Source organism: Paramisgurnus dabryanus, chromosome 10 (genome assembly GCF_030506205.2).
Source record: "Paramisgurnus dabryanus chromosome 10, PD_genome_1.1, whole genome shotgun sequence".
NCBI classification, from domain to species: Eukaryota; Metazoa; Chordata; class Actinopteri; order Cypriniformes; family Cobitidae; genus Paramisgurnus; species Paramisgurnus dabryanus.
In genome coordinates this window covers 22481627-22505816 of record NC_133346.1, presented here as the reverse complement: position 1 = coordinate 22505816, position 24190 = coordinate 22481627, and the positions used below count along the sequence as shown (strand labels likewise).

General features: G+C 39.7%; 2 protein-coding genes across 3 annotated transcripts; one reads left to right on the top strand and one right to left on the bottom strand.

Moving 5' to 3' along the window:
• Window positions 1–102: 102 nt before the first annotated feature.
• morn5 (MORN repeat containing 5) lies at window positions 103–12655 on the bottom strand. 2 transcript variants are annotated; one of them, XM_065290320.1, is made up of 5 exons: window positions 12570–12655; window positions 11049–11196; window positions 10535–10646; window positions 10327–10458; window positions 103–1586 (listed from the first exon to the last, which is right to left on the bottom strand). In XM_065290320.1, exons 2-5 carry the CDS (start codon window positions 11193–11195, stop codon window positions 1459–1461), a joined length of 519 nt encoding a protein of 172 aa, XP_065146392.1. In that variant the 5' UTR covers window position 11196; window positions 12570–12655; the 3' UTR covers window positions 103–1458. The 2 variants fall into 2 exon arrangements, with proteins under 2 accessions (XP_065146392.1, XP_065146391.1); XM_065290319.2 differs by lacking the exon at window positions 12570–12655 and adding an exon at window positions 12314–12553.
• Window positions 12656–12686: 31 nt separating this feature from the next.
• Window positions 12687–18555, top strand: ndufa8 (NADH:ubiquinone oxidoreductase subunit A8). The gene is made up of 4 exons (XM_065290321.2): window positions 12687–12856; window positions 13403–13566; window positions 14204–14369; window positions 18241–18555. Exons 1-4 carry the CDS (start codon window positions 12806–12808, stop codon window positions 18376–18378), a joined length of 519 nt encoding a protein of 172 aa, XP_065146393.1. The 5' UTR covers window positions 12687–12805; the 3' UTR covers window positions 18379–18555.
• The last annotated feature ends 5635 nt before the right edge of the window (window positions 18556–24190 follow it).

Here is a 24190-nt window from a genome sequence, read left to right as displayed (position 1 = left end):
AAAAGTCTGTGCTATTCAAAATTCATCACATTCTCTCATGGTTTCATTTTTTTTCTCCAAAAATTAATTATTAATTAATTATTATTATATTTTATTATAAAATATAAATTAACATAATGCTTTTTAACACAGTGCACCTAAGCTGGCATAGACAAATATTTTGAAGAGCATAGAAAATCAGTTTATTTCGTTCCTACACATGCATTGCAGAACCTTAAATATTTTTCGTAATTTATTATATTTTTTCCCAATTATTTTCCTTATTAATTTTTTTTTAAATTCTTACGTTTATTTTAAAATGTACTATATATTTAAATTACAGATGTTCAGACTAGACTATAGATCTGTATGTGTCTAATACATATAACTCATGGGCCTTATTGGGTCTGTGTGTATAAGTGTGCACCCTAAACCTATAGCAGGAAGCAATCACGAGTTGATGGAGGAGCTGGCAGACCCTTCACGGGTCAGCGTTTGCTATAATCACTCCATCACTGATTCCATCGCCATCACATGCAGGATTTCCCTGTCAGGCCACATCACAGGACTGATCTTGAATCCCGTGTTCAGTTTCAAAGGACACTAAGACATAATCTTTTCCTAGCATACACTCTTCTGACTCACAAACATACACACAGTTTTAAAAGCGAAAGACTTTGCATGTCATTTTTGTGAGCTGAGCAATAATCTGGCTCATTCATTCAGCTGTTTAATGTTAGCGCAGTATCTGCCAATAGCTTGGACAGAATACACTGTATGATGTAACAGTCTTTTCCTGTTTCTTTAGCCTACCCAACCCCAAATACAATCCTGGAAACACAATCTGTGTTTAAAATGTTTTAACAACATTTAAAACCTAAATTGATTTATTAATAGATTTGTTTCTTTTATGGTTTATCAGATTCTGGTTTGAACATTATTTCACTTATAATTTAAAAATAATTAAAAAATTAGAAAATCAGTAAGAATTTTAATAATTATGCCAATTGAGTTTTCCTTGTTTGCATTTAGAATAGTGTGTGATAGAAATATTTTACATTTTTGATGAGAAAGTATAAATATTTTGCATGAAGATATGCATGCTGTCAAACTTTAAAATAAGGTATTTGTTAATATCAGTAAATGCATCAGCTAACATAAACTAATACTGACCAATCGGGCATTAACGAATGTTAAAAGTTACAACTTTTGATTAGCATTAGCATAAATGGTGAAATTAACATGAAATAAGATAAATAAATAGGCTCCTTTTAAAGTCTTTTAATTGTTAATTGACAAATACAACATTTAATGTAGTGTTGTCGATATGCTTTTATACCATAATATTTATGGTTGCTGGTTCTCCAGCATCTGCCAGGATCGAAGTTTTCAATTTTTTTGAAAACATTGTTTAAACAGCATAAGACAAACGAATAAATGTCAAAAGCTGTTGTGTTGTCTCATTCAGACTGCACACATTCACAATGTCTCACTTGTGTTTGGGTATTCTTGTTTTTCCTCCTGTGTGCTGTTTCTTGGAAAGGGACCAGTGAACTCATCCCAGCTCTTCCTGCAGGTCCGCACGATCCACTCGTGCTCTTTATCGTCTGGAAGAGGAATACATATTTCACTTAGCCTATATGCTGATTAAAATAATACATATTTCACAAGACAAAAATGTTTATAGCGAATATTAACAGTCAAGTCCCTCATAAACGTCCCATTTTCTCCATCTTCTGATTGTTTGGTCAAAAATCGAGCTTCCAAATGGCATGTGTCAAACTCATTCATATGCGCTTAAAGGCAATTTACATTTTTCACGTGCAGGATTAAGACAACAATTATGAAAATTCGCTCTCAGCGGCCTACTTCACGCGACAATCAATCGCTCCCTTTATTTCGTTCCCGTTCCTAGAGATGATTCCGCACGCAAAAACAGTGCATAATATGGCGCTTTTTTAAATGCTTAAAACTGAAAGGAGTTGCTAATTGCGGAGCGAGAGGTAGCTCTGCTGCTGGTGCTGAATGTGAGCGCGCAGCTGCACGCACTTGAGCGCTCACCCCCATGAACGTGGCGAACCGGGCCCATTGTTGAGAACAGGTCTTAAGCTCTCCTCTGATTGTCGGTAATTGCACGCGATGGCCCTAAACGGCCTCTCCACGCGCCTCCCGCCACTTCTACCTGGCTCCTGCGCGCGGCAATTGAGAGTTTTCCAGCACGCGGCCGGTCCGTTCTGGGACAGCTGCATGCTAAAGTCTCACTTCATCCCGCTTCTCCCACCTCACGCTCTCCACATGGAGGTCACACTCGAGAGGAACATTTCATCACTATTTTAAACCAATTAATACCTCTGTGAGCGCCGCGACCAATGGTTGATGGACAGGGTCGGTCTACAATTACGGTTCGGTAAACGGTTTATATTTGCACGAAATTACCACCTCAATACTTATTGTTTCCTTGGCATTCATGCACTTGGCAAATTCACAGGCTAATACAATCTTATTTCATAGCACACGTGTCAGTCACATCAAATCTATCGCAAATAGATGTCGGGATTAAAAAGAAGGACACGTGCGATATACATCAATGACAAAAGTGCCTTAAATATAACTGTGACAGGTAAGTTGGCTGCAAAAAAATGAAGAAATATGCAATACACATAATATGTGTATAATATACAGTTATAATATACAGCTTCAGAGAGAAAAGTCTAGGCCTAACAATGATGAATTAATGTAGTTATCTGTTGACAGCACGGTTATGGGAAATGTAAAAATGCTTTTCTAGTAATGCTTGCCTGTTAAATATTTCATAAATCGCTCTTTATATAACCGTAATCATTATAAATAAACGTTTAAATTCAAGGAAATATATTAAACGTACCTTGTGTAAACAACTGTCTTACACTTATAGTGTACGTTTAAAAATCTCTGCTGTATAAACTATTTAGCCATCTCTTTGTTTCAATTACTTCTGTTTATTTTCTTTTGTCTTGTCTTTTTTCATTATATGATGATATAATACTATCATTTATTTTTCTATTCATGGAAAAGTACTTGTACAAACACTTCAAGACTTCTCATTGCATTTTCCCAGAACCTTTCATTTTCTGAAATTTGTTTCTGCTATCTCCTGTTTAAAATTGTGTCTTTTTACTGTTCATGTGTAGATGTTTCATCCTTCCTCTAGTTGTTTTAATTTAACATTTTCATGTTAATGTAATAAATGTGATACACTGACACCCACATCAAAGCAAAAGTCAGAAGGAAAGCAGTAATAGCACCTTGTTAGGAGGTGTTTATCGTAATCCCTAAAATACAATCAAAAGAGAGAAGTGTTTCCTTCCAAGCAGATCTGCACTTTCCATTAATGGCTTCAGGATCTCACTTATTGTTCAAAATTATTCCAATGGCGCAGAAAGGATTGAGGTGTGTCCTCACCAGGTTAGATCATATCTTGAAAAGGTTACCTTAAAATAGAGGCTCAGTGATTTAGGCTTGGGCTGTTTTCATTGGCGATAATATGTTTTCAATGTAAACCTTTAGTTAGTTTATCACAGAAGTAATTTTGTAAATAATTGTGAATTGGGCATCTGAATAAAAATAATAATAAAGTGCCATGTTTTTTGCTTTCTCACCAATACTGATAGTTTCATGCAGCTGTGGCACAAACCTTACATAAGCACTGTAAATGAGATATGTCAAACAGCATCAAGAGAATTAACATTTCTAGCTAATTTCAACACATCGTTTTTTTAGGTTAAACATGATTTCCAATCACACCCATAAAAAATGCTTGCGTCCCGCTGTCTAGTTGACTCCTATGGTTTACAGTATACCAGGAACACCATAAAGCCTCTAATCCTGCAACCTCTGTATGGCTTATTACTTATAACGTTCTGAGTAATGACTAGCTTTGGCAATGCCCCCACTTCCATATCAAAGCGTTTCCAGTTAGGAAGGAACTAGACATCATCCCATGTTCCCGCATCAAGCAAACATTGTCCTCCCCTGCTCTCCAGGAATGTCTTCTGAGGAGACATGGTATAATAACGTGGCAGTAGATGTCTCATTGTGAAATGATAATTGTAGTTAAAACTACTTTCGTACATTTCCTGTAGAAACCAACTGATGCTTGCCTGCTCTCATTTTAAGCTGCTGTGGATTACCCAAATTAAAAGACCCACTCCTGAATAGCTATTATGTTACTCTGGTCCTTAGATAAGGCTGTAGAAGACGTCTTTTGTGATATCAATCAAGTCCACTACACAAGCGATACAAGATGCTGATGCTTGAAGTATACAGTACATACTCCCATTAATATGCTTGGATTAGGGACAAAGATGAGAAGCTTGTAGACTGATGCAAGAGACAGAATCGCCCATCGCACACTTTGGTATGTCGGCAATAACTTCTTATAATAACCCACCATCCATCTCTTCAAATGACCAATGTAAAGAGATTCCTCAGGGTATCCTCCCATCTGCTTTTCTAGTGCTCTCCAACCGACTTCATAGTTGGCCTACAGCCTGGGCATTTCCGCAAGCCTTCCTGTCCAGCCTGGGCTGCTGCTGCCTGGGTTTGCCACCCCCTGTCATCCCTGGCTCCTACTGTTTCTCTGCCCCACAGCTGTAGTTGGACTTGTCCCTCTTTCCTCTCCTCCCAAAAACATCCTCCCGATGGGAATGTGGTTCCTTTTCGTTCGCCTCTTCAGAGTCTGTGCACCCGATCCCCCATCCTGAAGGGAAGCTACTGGCAATAAATTCTATCTTCACACCCTTGTTGACAAATGTGCCGTCACCTCTAGAAGATAAAAATAAATCTGTAGGATGCACCGCATTCCCTTTATAATACACTCCAGCGTAAGAGTTGCCGCAGATAAAAAGGCCAGTAATGTATGGTATGTGTGAATGTAAATTCCACAGAAAAGAATCTCACTATCACTGCTCCATGAGACTTAAAGGGATAGTTCAGCCAAAAATGAAAATTCTGTCATCATTTACTCACCTTCATGTTGTTACAAACCTGTATAAATTTCTTTGCTTTGATGAACACAAAGGAAGATATTTTGAGAAATGTTTTTAACCAAACCGTTCGTGGATCCCATTCACTTCCATAGTAGGAAAAAAGATTACTATGGATGTGAATGTGATCCAGAAATGGTTTGGGTACAAACATTTATCAAAATATCTTCCTTTGTTTTCATCAGAACAAAGAAATGTATACAGGTTTGTAACAACATGAAAGTGAGTGCATGATGGCAGAATTTAAATTTTTGGATGAACTATCCCTTTAAGTGGGTCTAATCAAAGTCCCTTTAGGAAGCCATGCCACGCAGTCCTATTAACGTCCTATCTACTTCAATGGGGAATGACAGTTATCTCTAAAATCACATGCTAAAATAAATAACAATTAAACAACATATTTCTGCCCAACAATTAAACCTGACAGCAACTGTACCACAACTTCCTTAGGCTCAAATTGTGTCAAAACACCTTTTTTGAGGTTGTTTCAGCTACTGCACATGCGCACAGGTTGTCCGTCATGAGCCCCTCCCTCAGAGAATCATCAGCCTTTATCGAATGATGACTGGTTTGTTTTAACTGGAAGGTGGGGCCTCTGTTGCCAGTGCGGCCATATTGAGTTGCATTGTCCCCTATCCATGGTGTGCTCAATTTTCTTATAAACAATATCTTTGGTCTAATACACTTAAAGCAAGCTATATGTTAGAATTCGCATTAATCTCAATGGGAAAAGCAACAGGTCATGTGTTTAAACCTAAAGAACACACAAAAAATGAATACCTTGTAATGCATACATTTTATGAAACTCACCAATTTTGTATCCCAATACTGTATATCCCACTGTAGGATACAATCGGGGCTCTCTGGCTATAATTCATCAGTGACCAAATAGAGACATTTAAAGTACTTACAATTACTGTGGGTTTCTTATACGAGTCTGTTATTATTGGTGAAGTAAACTCTTGAAGGGATGTGGTTTAACATTTTCAATTGACATGTGCTCTTGTATGTCTCAGTCTTATGTTTGTTTTTACAGTCCAGTCACATGTACTGTAGTAGGAATGTTATCCCAGAGGCTGGAAGTGATATGACGTGAAGAAATTGTTTGCTAAGCCTGAGTTGGGAGATTGACTGACTTACACATGGAAATGTAACCTAAAAATCGTTACCTAAATACCTTAAAGGCATTGACCACAGAACCACAAACTGCAAATGTTTTTAAGGGGTTTTATAAGATAAGATTGAAAAGATAAGGGCAATCCGTCCCTCTCCCAGTATATATCTGAAGCTTAAAAATGTTTACTAGTATATGTTAAAGTGTGTTACCAGACAAAAACAATGTCCCTTTTTTGATATCAATAAATGTTATACAATTCAGCTTCTCTAAAATAAAAGCATCAGACACATTTTCTCCAGACTAAGTCTTCTGACATCTGTTCAGGATGTAGCTGTCTTTTTCTGTTATAGTGACTATAGATGAATGAAATGATATGCAATAGATGAACAATGATATGAAGTAAACGTGCATGCTCAAAATCAGACTGTGACGAAAACGGGGCTGCGTATCGTGTTGCATGTAGTTGCAAATCATGCATATTGCAACACTGGAAAATGCACTAAGGTGCCAAGTCATTCCCAAGCAACTTTCCAAATACATATAACAGGATACAGGAACAGGTATACCACGCCTTATGTATTTGTTTTAACAGGGTAAGCATTATCTAAGCATGGAAGATCATATGCTTGTATAAGATATAATGTGCAAAATTGTATGTGTACAGTGTTTTGACAAAATTCAGATGAATCATGTGTGTAGTCAAGTGGTTCTTAAACTGGGGAGCGTGAGATGGTGCCAGGGGGTTTTGTGACATTTTATAATACAGTAATTTATCATAAATTCCATGTAATTAAATCTCAAAAAATTCAATTAGGTTTGAGATTGTTTATGTCACATGCCCGGCTCCAGATATGAGATGAAAGGTGGGCCGTCGGATTGGGGGGTTCTTTAATGCTGTAATTTCACATGTCTATAGTTTTAATATCATATATTTAAGACAATTGTTATGGTTGTTTGTTGTTGTTGTGTTTGTGTTTAAAAAAAAAAAAACATTTTTGTACATATTTTGGAACTAGTAACTATATATATATATACATATATATATATAGTTACTAGTTCCAAAATATGTACAAAAATGTTTTTTTTTTTTTTAAACACAAACACAACAACAACAAACAACCATAACAATTGTCTTAAATATATGATTTTACATATATATATATATATATATATATATATATATATATATATATATATATATATATATATATATATATATATATATATATATATATATATATATATATATATATTTAGTTTGACATGTGCTCTTGTATGTAACACCACATATATGTAATATCATATATTTAAGACAATTGTTATGGTTGTTTGTTATTGTTGTGTTTGTGTTTTCAAAAAAAAAAAACATTTATATATATATATATATATATATATATATATATACTGGTATAACTGGTTCTGTGTGTATATATATAAATATATTCTATTCATCCTGCTGTATATACAATACAAATCTCTATGTCTATGGATCCAAATGTATACCACATTGGTATTATTATTTATTTTATTTTACTTACTTATTTGTTATTACTTACTTTCTTAGTTTTACTTTTAAAATGTTCCTTATGTTCTCATTTGATATGTATGTATGTACCAAGAGCTCCTGAAAACCACAACAAATTCCTTGTGTGCTTGTGCACACCTGGCAAATAAAACTCATTCTGATTCTGATTCTGATATATATATATATATATATATAAATGGTTAACATGTTCATTTTTACATTCTCTCTTTTTTCATTTGTAATATTTTTTTGACTCCTTAACAGAACTTTCGATTTTAGATAAAAAGGGGCAGGGCAGTTATTTTAAAATAACTAAAACAAACTTGTTACAAACTAAAAATGTTAATTTTATCTGAAATGCTGTGTTTCTTAAGAATTATTCTAATGTCTGTTAATATAGTACTGTATAACATTACAGATTTTTGGCCAAAAGATTGGCTGTTATGTGGTTTGGGGCCCACTCTGGCCCCCCTGTGGAGCGGACCTGTTATGTCATGAATTGTCTTTGGGGGGCACGAAGAGATGCACCCTACACAAGGTCGGGGCGCACGCTGAAAAGTTTGAGAACCACTGCTGTCTCATGTCATATAATAAATTGTAAAAGTGCAAAAAAGGCAAGTTGTTTGTGGCGTTACATTTACAGAGAAAAAAATCTTATTTATATGTTTAATGCACTAATTCAAGAAAATCCACCATAAAGGTAATGTTATGGCAATGCACCTGTTACAGTACATCAAATCCAACTATGCAGTAACTAACTAAATATAACAATAAAAAATGTTACTAAGCACTTTTTCTTGCAAATAAATAAGGTGTCTCTGAACATTATTTGTGGGTAGGACAAGACCCGACTTCCAGACTGCTGCTTCCTCAAATCCATTCCACTTGGCTCATTTAGAGTCCATATAATTTAAACTCCATTTCGTGTTTTTGAAAATTCCACTACTTTCTGCACTCCACAACAGAGGTAAGCAACGTTTTTAGGCTATAAAAGCAAATTCGTTAATTAAAAAGCACCAGAATATAAGAAAATGGCATCTACTCCAGTAAATGTTTTGGACCCACCCACATATTTTTGTCTTCCGATGCCCATGATGTGTATAGAATTACCACAAAAGGGTTTAAACACAGCAGGTAACACAGCTTTCTGCTGTGTATGTGTGTGTGTGCGTTTGGGGGGTGATCATGTCATAACTTATACAGCTTATCTAGAGCCACCACTAGATTTTATGGTTTCCTTACTTCCCAATTCAAATCCCAATTCAAAGAGGCTATTAATTTCGCAAACTTTTTTAATCACAACCCTCTTGTACCATATTGTACTAATAGGTGAAACTGGCACGGGGACTGGAATTCCCAAATGTATAAGGACATACAGACTGACATACAGAATTCAGCTCAAATCACAGATACTACATCGGGCACTGGAAAATGTGTTTTACATTTTCCTTGAAAACAATTCAAGTGACTACAGCACAGAGGCATGTCTCGCTGAGAGAAAAGACCTACAGAATAGTTATCTTACCATCTCACTGCTCAATCTTCAGTCTATACATTATCTACACGCATTTAGCTAATCCATTTATGCCACTCTAATGCTCTTGTGTTCTTATGTGTTCCAGGTGGCAGGACCGAGGGCAAAATCTTTGGTGAAATGCATTGCACATCATGGACTAAAAGGAGGATTGGATTAAGAAATACATTTTGATTTCATGGAAATTATTTTGAAGGAAATTGATGGTCAAAGAATTGAGTCTGGGTTAGCTGGGTTATTGTTAGTCTTGCTTAGCCAGACCCTTGACTGAATTTCATGTCATCTGGTCCACAATGCTTCTCATTCTGGTCATGACAACATACCGTAATTTGAGGCGAACACATCGATTTTGACAATAGACCAGCATTAAAATGTGTCTGCTTGTAAATACACTATCTAACTTTCTACTTAAAAACTCATCATAAATATCTTAAAGTCTCCCTGTAGTCAAAATATCATCTTTGAGCATCATAATAGCACTATTAAAGGTTTTACCTGTCACAGTAATTTCTTCATGCTTTTAAACAGCTTGATTGTAACTCTACACCGTTGCTTCATTTAGTATATATGGATCAATGAATATGAGAAATAGTCCCTGCTACACTGCTAAATTTGGTTTTACACAATGCATACGTAAACTGTGCGTTTGAGTAATAAACTTTTACCGCTGATGTTAACAGGTTACAGCACTCACCCTGCATGTGTGAGCAGCACAGAAGCAAAGGTGAAGCAGTTGTGCTGCAATCATTTCAGCACCAAGTCTATGCGGCACCCATACGTAATATCTATAACTCAAACTACTGATCCATGCATTCAGCTGTGTTGATGTGATTGGTTATATGTTTGTGACATTGGAAACAATGGTGACTTTAAACCACGGGAAGGAGACTGTCTCCAATTTTATGGAGAAAATACTTTGCAATGGTATTGAATGATAAATTTGCACATGGCTTGTTCTAAAAGTATTAAAACACCACCTAGACATACTGTATATACAACAATATATCCTCACAGTGGGATTTTAAATATCTATATCATGATTTGATGCCACTCATCCAGCAAGCTTTCATTTCATCCTTAAACCCTGTGTAATATAAACCTTGTGAACTAAAAAAAACCCATAGGATTGCACGATGCATGCTCTCACCTGCGCTCCTGAGAAAATTGTCATGATAGTCTTTGATAACTCGGGTGTTAGGATCATAAAAGCCATCACCGGTGTCATAGCAACCATCTGGGATGACCCGCGGAGGGTCCTGATTTGTTAACTGGGATTCTCCTGTTCAAAAGAAAAGACCATTGTTTTTTCTGTAAGCTATACTTGGCCAGGAACCAATGATTTCAGTAGAAAATACCTGCTGGTTTCAGGCCATTACACCTCTCAGAGTAAAACCGTCTATCTTTGCCATCACAGTAATCCCAGTCCGTCTCTTCATACTCCAGACCATCTGAAAATGTGAACTTTCCCTATATGTAACAGAAACATTTCATCTACCTTAGTGTTTATCACTAATCTACATTTAGTGCTCATTTTGTGTGTACAAACTACCTCATATACTACCTTCATATACAGGTAAAAGGACACTTATATGTCGTTTATACAGCTCGGCTATTTAAGTTTTTATAGAAAATATGATATTGTTATGGCCTGTAACACCTTGTGATCCATGGCAGTGAGTACTACATTATTAAAATAATAAAAAATATAACCATTTGAAAAAAGCAAAAAAAAAATAATGGCTTTGGACATCAAATGTACCTGGAATTATATAATCACCCTAATGATGTGCTTGGTAACTCTATGCTATAATATTGCCTTTAGACAGCAAGATCGGTTTTGTTTCCTAAGATACTGAGGATAGTAAAGACCTGTTTGCATATTCCATCTTCCCAGGTTCCTTCATATTTACTTCCATTGGGAAAGTGTACCACTCCTTTTCCATGGAACATACCGTCTTTCATCTCTCCAACATATCTGGTCTGAGTGGAAAATGTGTACTCCCCCATCCCCTCCATCCTGTGAAAAACAACATGAGATGAGATCTCTTTAAGTGCAAAGCTTCTCACTTAACTTCTCAATGGAAACCTGCAAGATCATTTTCCTGCACAATTGAGAGCACTTTGGCATAGGCGACAATCCATGTGATCTGAAGGATTTAAGCCTAAAGTCAGTAGGCTACAATTCAGGTTCTAAGAGCTTGTAAAGCTTGTCAACTTGTAAAGCATCACACCAACAAAGCCAAGATACTGGATTTACTGGGAGCACACTGGCTCATCCAAATATATACCACAAATGCATTGTTAAAAATATAAAAAATGTACATAACATAAAAAATTACATTAACAGTTTTAAATAATTGTGCATATTTATTTATTAACTGTTCAAAATATTTAAGCAACCATAAAAACTGCACCAGTAAATGTCTACAATGTTTCCAAATAATGTAAAATTAAATATTATCAAAATGTTGTCTCTATTGATTATATATTAATAGTCTATTAGAAGATTTCTAAGTTTTCTGTACTGGTGGTTAGTGGGTTTGCAAATCTGCAATTCTTATATACCACATATGAGCATAATTAACTTTTTTCTATTTTTAATAATTTTGTAGATATATTTCTTTCTTATTTATTTATTCTGCATCCAATTTGGTAATTGTTCAAAGCAGTTCCTGACTGGAGCGCATGACAGAGCTATTCAAGCGCAGTAAACGAGCACCGGTAGCTGTCACCGTTGCTGTAAATATTCTTTTGAGCGATCAGCCTCTATCATGTGTAATAAACATGTCTTTGTATGTACTGTAGGATGGGTATCCCGGACAAAAACATGTTACTGAGCCGCCAAACTCACTATAAACGCATATTTGAATAGCGCTACCACGCTTGCGGAGTCTGTTTCTGATTATTTAGCCACACATTTAATTGAAGATTTTTTATTTATACCTCCACAAATGCTTAATCTCTAACTGAGATTGAAATCATAGTATAAATGTAACCCTTCTTATTTTTAAACAAACATATAAAGTTTGGTGCAAACCAGATGTAGGTCTAATCCTTGTTTCTTACACCCACTTATAAAGTTGATTCAAAAATTAAATATGATATTTAAATGTTCCCAAATATATATGATTTACCTGCCATTTTTGTAATCCCCATTGTAATTGCTACCCATAAACTCCATGTTGATCAACAGCGTTTCACTGTTTCCATGGTAACAAAACTTGGCGTCATCGCGCACGGCATTCAATTTTTACGCTTCGCACGTGACAGGAGACGCTTTTCTAGTAGTATGCGGTCAAATGAAGCAATATTAATGGATCGTACGTATTTGACGCTGATACGACAATAAAAACACATAGTTTACTTTAAAGAAATAAAATTTACACAGACCAACACCATCATGTTTGACTCATGTTGCTGTGTTCCGTTTAGAGCCAAGATGGCGTTCCAGTTCTCTAGTTTCCACGCGGATGACGCCATCGAAATGCGCCCGCAATGCGTCCGCGCATGCGCAGTTAACTGACCTTCTCCGTGTGGCCTCGTCTCGCTGCAGACGGTGGACCTTGAGGTGTGTTGTGAACTGTCAAACGGATTTTGGGTAGTTTTGGTGTGGTAAAAGTCACACCATGCCCGGTGTGGTTGAGGTTCCTCCGTTGCAGGAGTTAAACGTTGAAGAGGTAAGTCTGAAAAATAATACACTTTACCAGATGGTAGCCTGAAGCTACATGCTAACGATAACTAGTAATATTTACTGAAATTTGTTTAACTGGTATGTTAGTGGAGTGTATGTAGGAGCAAATAAGTTATAAGAATTTTAAAAACACTGATAAACTAACCTGGCTTTCTGTCCTGGTGTTGTTTTTAGCACAATTAGCGGCAAGCTAACTGTTTTTTGTCTTTTTCAGTGATAGCATTGGGTAACCTTACATGCATTGTCCTAAGAGTGGTTTACATCGTGAAATGTAATAGATAACACATTATACTGACAACTTTTGATTTGGAAGGCGTATTTTAGATGCACAATAGGATGAAATAGCATGCCCTCTAACCAATATTCATTGGAGAATCAAATATACTACATAAAACATATTTTGCATATGTAGAGGGGACTCTAAAATGTGATGAAGTTAGTCATACCTGCGGATTTCTTCAATTAAAGCATTTAAAAATGCATTTAACTTTGACTATACACAAAGTGAACTGTATGTTGTTATTCTGTGCAGGTGAATGTGTCCTCTGCTGTACTGAAGGCAGCTGCTCATCACTTTGGCTCTCAGTGTGACAAACCTAATAAAGAGTTCATGCTGTGCCGCTGGGAAGAGAAGGACCCTAGAAAGTGTCTGAATGAAGGGAGGAAAGTTAATGAGTGTGCACTTAACTTCTTCAGGTAACAACACCTGTTTGTCTTGACATTTGTGTCACTTTATAACAATGTGTTTAAGTTATTGCTCTGGTTTGCTGGGTTTAGGTTTCAGATATATGATTTGTGTTTTGAACAAATTTCATTTTACACTTAACTTTCACTGTGTAAAACAGTGCAAATTTAGTATCGATATAGTCAAATTTGAAACAGTTGCTGTCTTTATTTTTAAATCTTAATATTGCAGTAAATACTTTGGTATTGATGTGCTTTGCAGTGAATAGACGCTTTCAAATAGATTTAGTGCTAACATCTTAGTAGTAACACGTAAACCTTATTTCATGCCCTTTCATTTACCTTATAAGAGATTTACATGTAATTGATTGTTATATGATCTTGAAAATGTAAGGACAGGTGCTTTTCCATAAATAACCAAAACATACACTGATCATGGGGGACAAGCTATTTTTACCCACAATGTAAAAGTTCTAAGTAAGAGAATAACAAAATATATTAAGGTTAATATGAAAAGGATTGCAAAAATGAGTATTCTGTTCTCATGTCAATCCAAACCTGCATTTACTTATGTCTTACACGGTGTTGCAAGGGAAACAATTTAAGGATCATACAAATGGTGCCATACTAACAAGCTGTTGTCCCGCAGGCAAATTAAAGGGAACTGTGCTGAGTCCTTCACAGAGTACTGGACATGTCTAGATTACTCGAACCTGGCCGAGCTGCGTCACTGTCGTAAACAGCAGAAGGAGTTTGATAACTGCGTGTTTGAGAAACTGGGCTGGGAGAGACCTGCATTAGGAGACCTGTCCAAAGTGAGTCAACAAATTGATATTATGCAACAAAGGCAATAATATAATTTTTTTTATTTCACATTTCTTTTTCGTTTTCTATTATTTCTTATTATTTTCTTATATCTTAGCTTATGTCTTCTTCCTGTTTGTTCTAAAATTATTATGTTTATAATACAAATTATTATGTTTAAATATATAAATATAGCCCACACACACACACGATGTAAAGTGTTATTTACATATATAAACAGGCCTTTTTAATTTGTGTTTGAACATAATACTTTTATAATAGTTTTAGAAGAAACACGTAGGCTATAAATATAAGGAAGAAATAATAGAAAACAGAAAAATGATGAAATATTTAATAAATGTTATTACATGAATACCTGATAGTATTGCTCTTATATGTACTTTAGCGATTCAGACTGTAAAAATAATTGATTTAGCAAAAAAGAACAATACATTACATCGGCCATTCCCAAACTGTGGTCAGCGGACCACTAGTGGTCCGTGAGGGTACTACAGGTGGTCCGTGAAAAGGCAAAATAAGAATATGTATATTTTAATACACAAACTCGTTCATATTTTGGGCGAACGTGTACTGCTGCCTAATAAACGTTACTGTGAACTCATTCATTCTGGTGCCTGTGAACGACAAGCTCTCTCAGTTTAACGTCGTTCAATAGGGTGCCAGATTTGTATATTCTTCCAGGCGAAAACCCGACTAAAACACACTGTAAACAGTCCTTAATGTGTAGCGGAAAAAACACCCAATCTTTCAACACCGCCACCACTCGGTGTTCACCAGTCACGCTGCATGCGTCATCACAACAACACAGACGCTGCTGAAATTCCTGCCGCGCAACTCAAATAGTTTAACATTAAATAACATATTTGTCCTAAATCGTTAACGATTAACATAGGCTGCTGACGCATATTCCGGATCTTGAAATAGACTTTGACTAAGCTCACGCTATTTAACGTGCACGTGTGGTGTGCAATACCTGCGTGTCATACACGCAATGCCTCGCAGCGCTTCTCGCCCGGGGTGCGACCCCCACCCAGCTAGCCTTTCAAGGTATGTGTAAGCAAATACAAAAATTAAAAGACAGTCAATGCTAATGTAAACACTGGTTGGATAGGGATTTATAGTTGGACATTAAGATGAAATCTGACGCATTTAGCTTCAGTGTTAAAACTGATCAAATAATTGCTGTCTGTGGTGGTTCTATATGGGCTATAATGGCAATCATATAAAAATAATAATATGGGAAAAAATAACTATAAATTAGTTCATTTTTGGAACTGTGACCTAGTTTAACATTTTCAAATATGAACTATGAACTGAACTAGTTCATTTTAAAATTTGTGAACTAAACTAGTTCATGTAGAAACAACACTAAGAATATGTATATAAATAATTATGATATAAGGTTAAGAAACCTGTTGTACTGATGTGATGACCAGTTATAGTTTTAGTGCTAGTAAGACTATTTAGATGTGCAGATTAATTCAGGACTTTGTGTAGACATATTTTATAATAAGTATTATGAGGTGGTCCGCGAAAATTCTTGATTACAAATAGTGGTCCACACACACAAAAAGTTTGAAAACCCCTGCATTACATACATGCATATCAGTAGCCAAGCCATTTAAACGTGTTATTTATCTAAAAAATAAATGTTACATGATTAAAACGCTATAAGAAACATTGCACTAAAGGGAAACATAGGGGAATCAGACTTTGACAGAACACCGGATCCATAACAATCACAGTTTAATGCTAAAACGCTTCACACCGCTACTGCAGAGCTTTCACTCTCTGCAATCAGTTTGGCTCCTCCCACAAAAAAGTCACCTCTGTTTGCAAACACAAAAGTTGTCTATACAATTCTAATATTACATGCAGAGTGTCATTGAAAAGGAGGTGGTGATGATATTTTACATATTTGGAATGCATATTGTACCCTACCTACACATCAGACATCTTCTTTCGTTTTTCCACCATAATAAAAACTTATGTTTTTCCCAAAATTAGACTATTCCAGTATTCAACAAAATATTAAAGGCGGGGTGCACGATCTCTGAAAGCCAATGTTGACATTTGAAATCACCTAAATAAACATTCCCCTACCCCAGTAGAATCTGGACCTTATTTTGATAGACCACACATACGAAACCCAGGCAACAATGTTGGTTAGTAGAAAAGCCCCTTACTGCTGATTGGCTACAAGTATGTTTTGGTACTCTGCCCGACTCTCTTTTCCAAAGTGTTTTTTTAAAAATCGTGCACCCCACCTTTAAAAATGTTGTATTACATTATAATTAATGTTTGAGTAAAAGGTAGGCTGAGACCTTCACTGCAGCCAAAATCGCCCACTTCCACACTATGTAACAGGTGTATTAAATTAATATGCATAATATTCGAAAAACAGCTGGCGAAAGGACCCGAATAACTGACTAACGACTAGACTGTTAAAGGAATATTCCATTTTCTTAAAAAAAAAATCCAGATAATTTACTCACCACCATGTCATCCAAAATGTTGACGTCTTTCTTTGTTCAGTCGAGAAGAAATTATGTTTTTTGAGGAAAACATTGCAGGATTTTTCTCATTTTAATGGACTTTAATAGAGCCCAACATTTAATACTTAACTCAACACTTATCAGTTTTTTTCAACTGAGTTTCAAAGGACTAAACGATCCCAAACGAGGCATAAGGGTCTTATCTAGCAAAACGATTGTCATTTTTGACAATAAAAATAACAAATATACACTTTTAAAGCACAACTTCTTGTCTAAATTCGGTCCAGCGCGACCTAAAGTAAATGCGTAGTGACGTAGGGAGGTCACGTGTTACATATATAAAACGCACATTTGCGGACCATTGTAAACAATAAACTGACACAAAGACATTAATTAGTATCAGTTGACATACAACAACGTAGGAACGGTCCTCTTTCAAGACGCTTGTAAACACTGGGGCGGAGTTTCGCGTTCGTCCTCTGTGACCTCTTGACGTCATGACGTATTGTGTGGGGTCAGCTGGCGCATCAGGACCGGATATACATGACGAGAAGTTGTGGTTTAAAAGTGTATATTTGTTATTTTTATTGTCAAAAATGACAATCGTTTTGCTAGATAAGACCCTTATGCCTCATGGGATTGTTGATAGTCCTTTGAAACTCCGTTGAAAAAAACGTTAAGTGTTGAGTTAAGTATTAAATGTTGGGCTCTATTAAAGTCCATTAAAATGAGAAAAATCCTGCAATGTTTTCCTCAAAAAACACAATTTCTTCTCGACTGAACAAAGAAAGACATCAACATTTTGGATGACATGGTGATGAGTAAATTATCTGGATTTTTCTTTTAAGAAAATGGACTAATCCTTTAAGTGATTTAGGTACCAAGAAATGTATTCATCGTGATTGAATTGTAGTTGTTAAACAATGCAACAATGCAGTATGTCCAAAATGTATTCGTACGGCACCCACACATAGGCCTACTATAGGACATACTGTTATAACAATAAAGCAGTATGTACTTAATCTAATTTAGTACGTACTGTCACAGTACACGGTTATAAACCAAGAGCTTGTCATGGCTTAAGTGGACTCCAGTTCACTTTCATGTGTAGTTACAATGTGAATACAAAGAGATCTGGTTCCTTTTCTCTCATTTTACTTTTAAATTGGTTCTTGTGCTTACAGAAATGTTGCTTGAAAGTTTGTATTTTTCATCCACTGTTTGACTTTTATACTTTAGCCTGAGCAAAATAAGTATGAGATGTTGCATGTATCATACCTCAATTAAATATTTGTTAAATGCAATGTTTTGATTTGTCAGTCTCCCCTCTAGATCATGTGGCTCACACCCTTCCTTTGTCCTACAGGTAACCAAAGTGGCAACAACTCGGTCCCTGCCTGAAAACCCCTATCATTCAAGACCGAGACCAGACCCCAACCCTCCCATTGAGGCCGAGCTACAACCAGCCAAGCACGGCAGCCGCATGTTTTTCTGGAACTGGTGAAATGAGCCAATCGCTGCCCTCTAAAGAATGTCACGTCCTTCGCCGCCTCCATCCACCAGACAGGACAGTACAAGAAATGGCGTTCCAGTGGTAGCGCCGTTATCCTAAATTAAAGTGTAGAAATGTCAATAAATTTTGTTCTCAATACATGTTATGGAATTAAAAAGATTTAATTTACATTTGGCTTTAGGTTGCTTTTTTCTGGATGGTGCTCGATTGTAAAATTTGACTTCTGCACTCTTTCGATTGTACTTTGCTCAATATTATTATTAAAGTAGCAATACATTCCAGTTCATATGATCACATATTCACCAATTCATCTTGTTATAATAGTGCTTTTATGCAGTTGGTCTGCTGTGATGGCCAGCCATCACCTCCTGTCTTAATTTAGTGCTATGGTACGTGTTTTAAAACCAGATTTTGGCTGTGTAGTGTCATGAACCTCAAGAACTGGCGACTTTGTTCCCTCGGGTAAAAGCCAATTTCCACCAGAACTTCCTTACTCAGCCCCTGGAGCAGAGCTGCCTGAAAACACTATACAAGTTCAAAGAGTCAGTCCCTCGTAGCCCCAGAGCACCGCAGGTCAATTGGCCCTACAGGCAACAGCACCGCTGCCCTATGTAAATAAACCAATGTGCAAAACTTCGTTTTGTAGCATATTTTTATAACAGGTTTTTAAATGTTAAAATGCTTACATAAAACTCCCTTGCGTCTCGAGTAAAATGACTGTCATATTCGATTTTTGCTATTCAAAATGTGGAACGTATTTCTGGGAGGTCCCACACGTGAAATTTAATCAAACTGGAACTAATTTTTTTTCTTGCGTGTCCTAATTTAGCTCAAGAGTGCCTCGTATAAGTCAAGACGTCATTCTGGATGAAATACTTGGGCTTTGAACAACCAGAGTAAGCTGATGTCAGATTGCAGCTTGAGAGGCACTGGTGAATTTGTTCTGACATTTTCTTGGCTGGAGTGAAACCGTATAGAGCAGGGCCAGCTTTGTGCCAGGAACAGAGGGATTAAGGCATAGGGATATTTAACCAAGAGAAATATGACACACTATAACCAGCTTTATTTGGACGAAACAACAACCGATAAACTAAATATGTAGTAGGTTACAAATTTTTACTAAGTGAGTTATGGCAGTTAAAGTATGTCATAGACGCATTTTAAAGAAGCCACAAAAATATGATTAAATATGGACAATTTGTTAATCATTGTTGGAATAATCAATTCTCCCTTCAAGCAATATAGTTCGTATTACATTTTGCAGCTCATCCATTCACAACAAAGCTGGAACCGTTCATGTTACCCTTGTCGTGGGTAAATAAAGAGGTTTCTCAATGTATCTGTGCTGTAACAGTAAGAATACATGTGTTTACACTCTGCTCACTGTCATTTTGATCTACTCCATCCTTTATCAACAGAGCATTTTTATAATGAGAAAAGATGCAGAACATGCCGTTTTCATTCAAGCAATCTTACATTTAATGCTTAGTGCATGCCTTTCAAATGAGCTTTTTCCATGTGCCCACAAATACTTCATTGCATGTCAGTTATTAGTAAAGTTTTTTTTTTAGACAAGTATCACAATTAATCTTTCTCATACTTAGGGTTAGGGATTTACATCAATAATGGCCACGTTATTATTTTATAAGTGTTCGTACTAACAATGTTTGTCTGGCTGGTATGATAAACCTGGTAAAACAAACAGTATCTAAGCATAGAATATCTGAAATAAAAATATAACCATTTAAAAAAAAACGAATCATTACATTGCTGAAAAATGTCATACCATATTCTTAGTTTTTCTCAGTCGCTTTTGGATCAGAAATGAATTTTTCAAAAAACTTTGTTCAACCTGAACGTCATCAAGTCAGTTTTGCACAACATATAAGCAAATTCTCATTGTTCCCTTTCAGTCGGTCACTACGACGTCACGTCGTGACCGACGAATTGGGAACCGCTTCGCGGGTGACCTATCTACTTCGAGAACTATAAGAAACGCCAATGAACTTGGCATGCAGGTATTTGCATAATGCCGGCGCCGCCCCGCCAGGTGCGTATATAAGGCGCAGGTGCACAATACCAAATTAGCTTTATTGCTTCGAAGCCGGCAGACATCTGCTCACGAGAAGCTATTCTGAAAAAACTGATCTTCGTAGATCCTGTTCTGTGGGAAAAAAGATCTCAGCTTGCCAAAGTTGGTTGGGCGAAGACACCTCAGCGGAGGCTCGCAGTGTTTTTTCTCCACCCTTTCTCTCTCTCTCTGTCTCTTTAATCAGGACTTGAGTTCGAGTGAGTGCGTTGCCTCTCCCTGTGTGTTTCACCAGCTTGCACAAAAGAGTGATTTCCCTAAAAGAGCAGCACGTTTGAGCTTTGTGTCTTTTTAAAGACAGCCACTCATTCGTGTCACGGTCGGGGTCGTCTTTTTAAAGATGGATTTCCGTCCGTGTTCGGTTTCTGGATGCGGTGTGTTCATCGCCCCCCGGGATGGCCACCAGCGTTGTCTTTCGTGTCTGGGGCTCCAGCATGCAGAGGCAGCGTTGCGTGATAGTTCATGCTCCATCTGTGAGGGCATGACTATGGCGGATTTGCGGAGACGGGTGTCGTTTCTCCGGGAACGGCGCCCGCCTTCCAAGTCTGGTGCTGCTAAGAGCGCAGCTACCAGACTTGCGAAGGATGACCTCCGTATAACGGTGCTGGGTCGGTCTGCTGGTTCGTCCAGCAGCTCCCAGCGCCCTGATCCGTTGCCAGCGGAGGTCCCGATGGAGACGAGCGGCCCGTGTTCTACGGTGTCCTCGCGCTCTGTCGAGCCTCCACCCGACGCGATGTCCACCGTAACATCGGAAGGGGGGTTGTCAGCCTCGGACGTCGATCCGGATCCGCTCCCGCCTTCGGGCCAGGTTGCGGCTTCTGTGTTCGACCCCGAGATGGCAGCCATGCTCGCTCGGGCGGCGGAGGCGGTCGGCTTGGAGTGGACTAAACCTCCCCCACCTGAACCGTCCCGCCTCGATGATTGGTTCTTCGGGGGTGCCAGGGCTTCTCAGTCCTCGCCCCCGGTGCCTTTCTTCCCCGAGGTGCATGAAGAGCTGACGCGGTCGTGGAAAACCCCGTTTTCCGCCCGGAACCGACCGTTTCAGCCTTCACCCCTCACCTCTCTCGAGGGTGGAGATCCCAAGGGGTACACTGGTATCCCGTCAGTGGAGCGGCCGGTCGCGATGCAGTTGTGTCCGGCCGGTGTCGCTTCCTCCTGGCGGGACCAGCCTACTCTCCCCTCACGGGCCTGTAAGCAGTCTTCGGCGCTGTCCGGTGCTGCTTATAAGGCTTGTGGGGAGGCAGCCTCTGCCCTGCATGCCATGGCATTGCTGCAGGTCCACCAGGCTAAGGCTCTGAGGGACCTGCACGCGGGAGGTCACGACTCGGCGGAGTTCTCTGAACTGCGTGCGGCTACGGATCTGGCGCTTCGTGCGACCAAGGTCACCGCACGCGCCGTCGGGCGTGCGATGTCTACCCTGGTAGTCCAGGAACGCCATCTCTGGCTGTGTCTGGCGGACATGAAGGACGCCGATAAAACCCGGCTCCTGAATGCTCCGGTTTCCCAGACCGGCCTGTTCGGCGAGACGGTCGAGGAGTTTGCGCAGCAATTCTCCGCGGCCAAGAAGCAGACTGAGGCCATCGCTCAGATCATGCCACGTCGGAAGCGTCCTGCGCCTGCCCCATCCACGTCGGCGCCTCAGCCTGCTCCTCGCCGAGGGCGTCCTGCGGCGGCCGCCTCCGTTCCTCCCCGGGGCTCTTCTAAGAAGCGAGGAACCGGTCGTCAGCAGCCCGCCCCGCCCGCTCAGCCCGCTTCAAAGGGTGGAAAAAGAAAATCGAAGCGGCCCTGAGACGGGCGACCTAGAGATGGAGGGGATCGCTCTTCGGGAGATGGTGAAAGCACCACTCCCCCCACCGGAGGAGGGCCGGTTGGGGAATCCTTTGTTTCAATTTTCTGTTCCGCCGACTTTTCAGTCGGCACCCACAATTCCACAAAAAGAGCGAATTCCACTTCCATCTCTAGGTCTTCAGATGAGCGCCGGAGACACGAGCGGGCTCATAACCCCCCCTCGTTCTCCGACTCATCAGAGGAGTACGAGAGCAACGCACGGGCTCATAACCCCTCCGCGCTCTCTGTCTTCTCAGGGGAGAGAAGACAATCACGGGCTCATAACCCATCGTCTTCCTCCCCCTTCGCCAGAGGGTGCATCGAGTGGCGTGAGGTGTCTCCAGCAGAGCCTCCCTTACTCACCCACCCAGCAGCGGACTCAGGTGAGTGTTATCATGCACAACACTGCTGTCGGTGCGGCCAATACGCACACACCGGCGATCACCTCCGTTGCGCCCGCCGCGGGTACACCGATCGTGCCTTTAGTCCCTCTCGCACGGTGTCTGGGGGCGTGGGAACAGCTTCCCAGCCCGTCGCGTTGGCTTTTACGCACGATTCGTCTCGGCTACGCGATCCAATTTGCCCGGCATCCCCCCAAATTCTCCGGCGTTCGTTTCACTGCGGTGAGAGCTGCCGATGCGCACGTCCTCCGTGCGGAGATCGCTGTCCTACTGGCGAAGGACGCGATCGAGCCGGTCCCTCCAGCCGAGATGAGGTCGGGGTTTTACAGCCCTTACTTTATTGTACCCAAGAAAAGCGGCGGCTTGCGACCGATCCTGGACCTGCGTTCGCTGAACCGTGCACTTCACAGAATGCCGTTCAAGATGCTGACGCCCAAACGCATATTTCCATGCATTCGTCCAAACGATTGGTTCGCATCCATCGACCTGAAGGACGCGTACTTCCACGTATCGATTCTCCCCCGGCACAGGCCGTTTCTCCGCTTTGCGTTCGAGGGGCGAGCATACCAGTACAAAGTCCTCCCGTTCGGGCTCTCTCTGTCTCCCCGTGTATTCACCAAAGTAGTGGAGGGGGCTTTAAAACCCCTGAGAGAGAAAGGTGTGCGCATTCTCGCGTATTTAGACGATTGGCTCATAATAGCTCAAACACGTCAGACGCTGTGCGATCACAGAGATTTAACTCTAAAACACCTCGCTCGTTTGGGTCTTCGGGTCAACTGGGAAAAGAGCAAGCTTTGCCCCGTGCAGAGAATCTCTTTTCTCGGGATGGAACTGGACTCGATCGATTTGACAGCTCGTCTAACAGAAGCGCGTGTACAGTCGATTCTGACTTGCCTGAATACATTCAAGAGCAAGAGCGCGGTCCCGCTGAAACAATTTCAGAAGCTCCTGGGGCATATGGCAGCAGCTGCAGCTGTAACTCCGCTCGGACTGCTTCATATGCGACCGCTTCAGCATTGGCTTCACGATCGAGTCCCGAGGAGAGCGTGGCTGCGCGGCATTCACCGTGTTATCATTACACCTGCGTGTCGTCGCACTTTCACTCCGTGGTCAGACCGTGCGTTTCTCCGAGCCGGTGTGCCTCTGAGACAGGTCTCCAGGCATGCAATAGTATGCACAGATGCTTCGGACACGGGGTGGGGGGCCACGTACGATGGGCTTGCGGCTTCGGGGGTCTGGACGGCACCCCAGCTGCATTGGCACATAAATTGCCGAGAAATGTGGGCTGTATATCTTGCGCTCGTCCGTTTCAGCAACGAGTTACGGGGCAAAGATGTATTAGTTCGAACAGACAACACTGCGACCGTGGCGTACATCAATCGTCAAGGCGGTTTACGCTCGCGTCACCTGTCGCATCTCGCCCGTCACCTCCTCACTTGGAGTCAGAAGAATTTGAGGTCTCTTCGTGCCATTTACATTCCGGGCA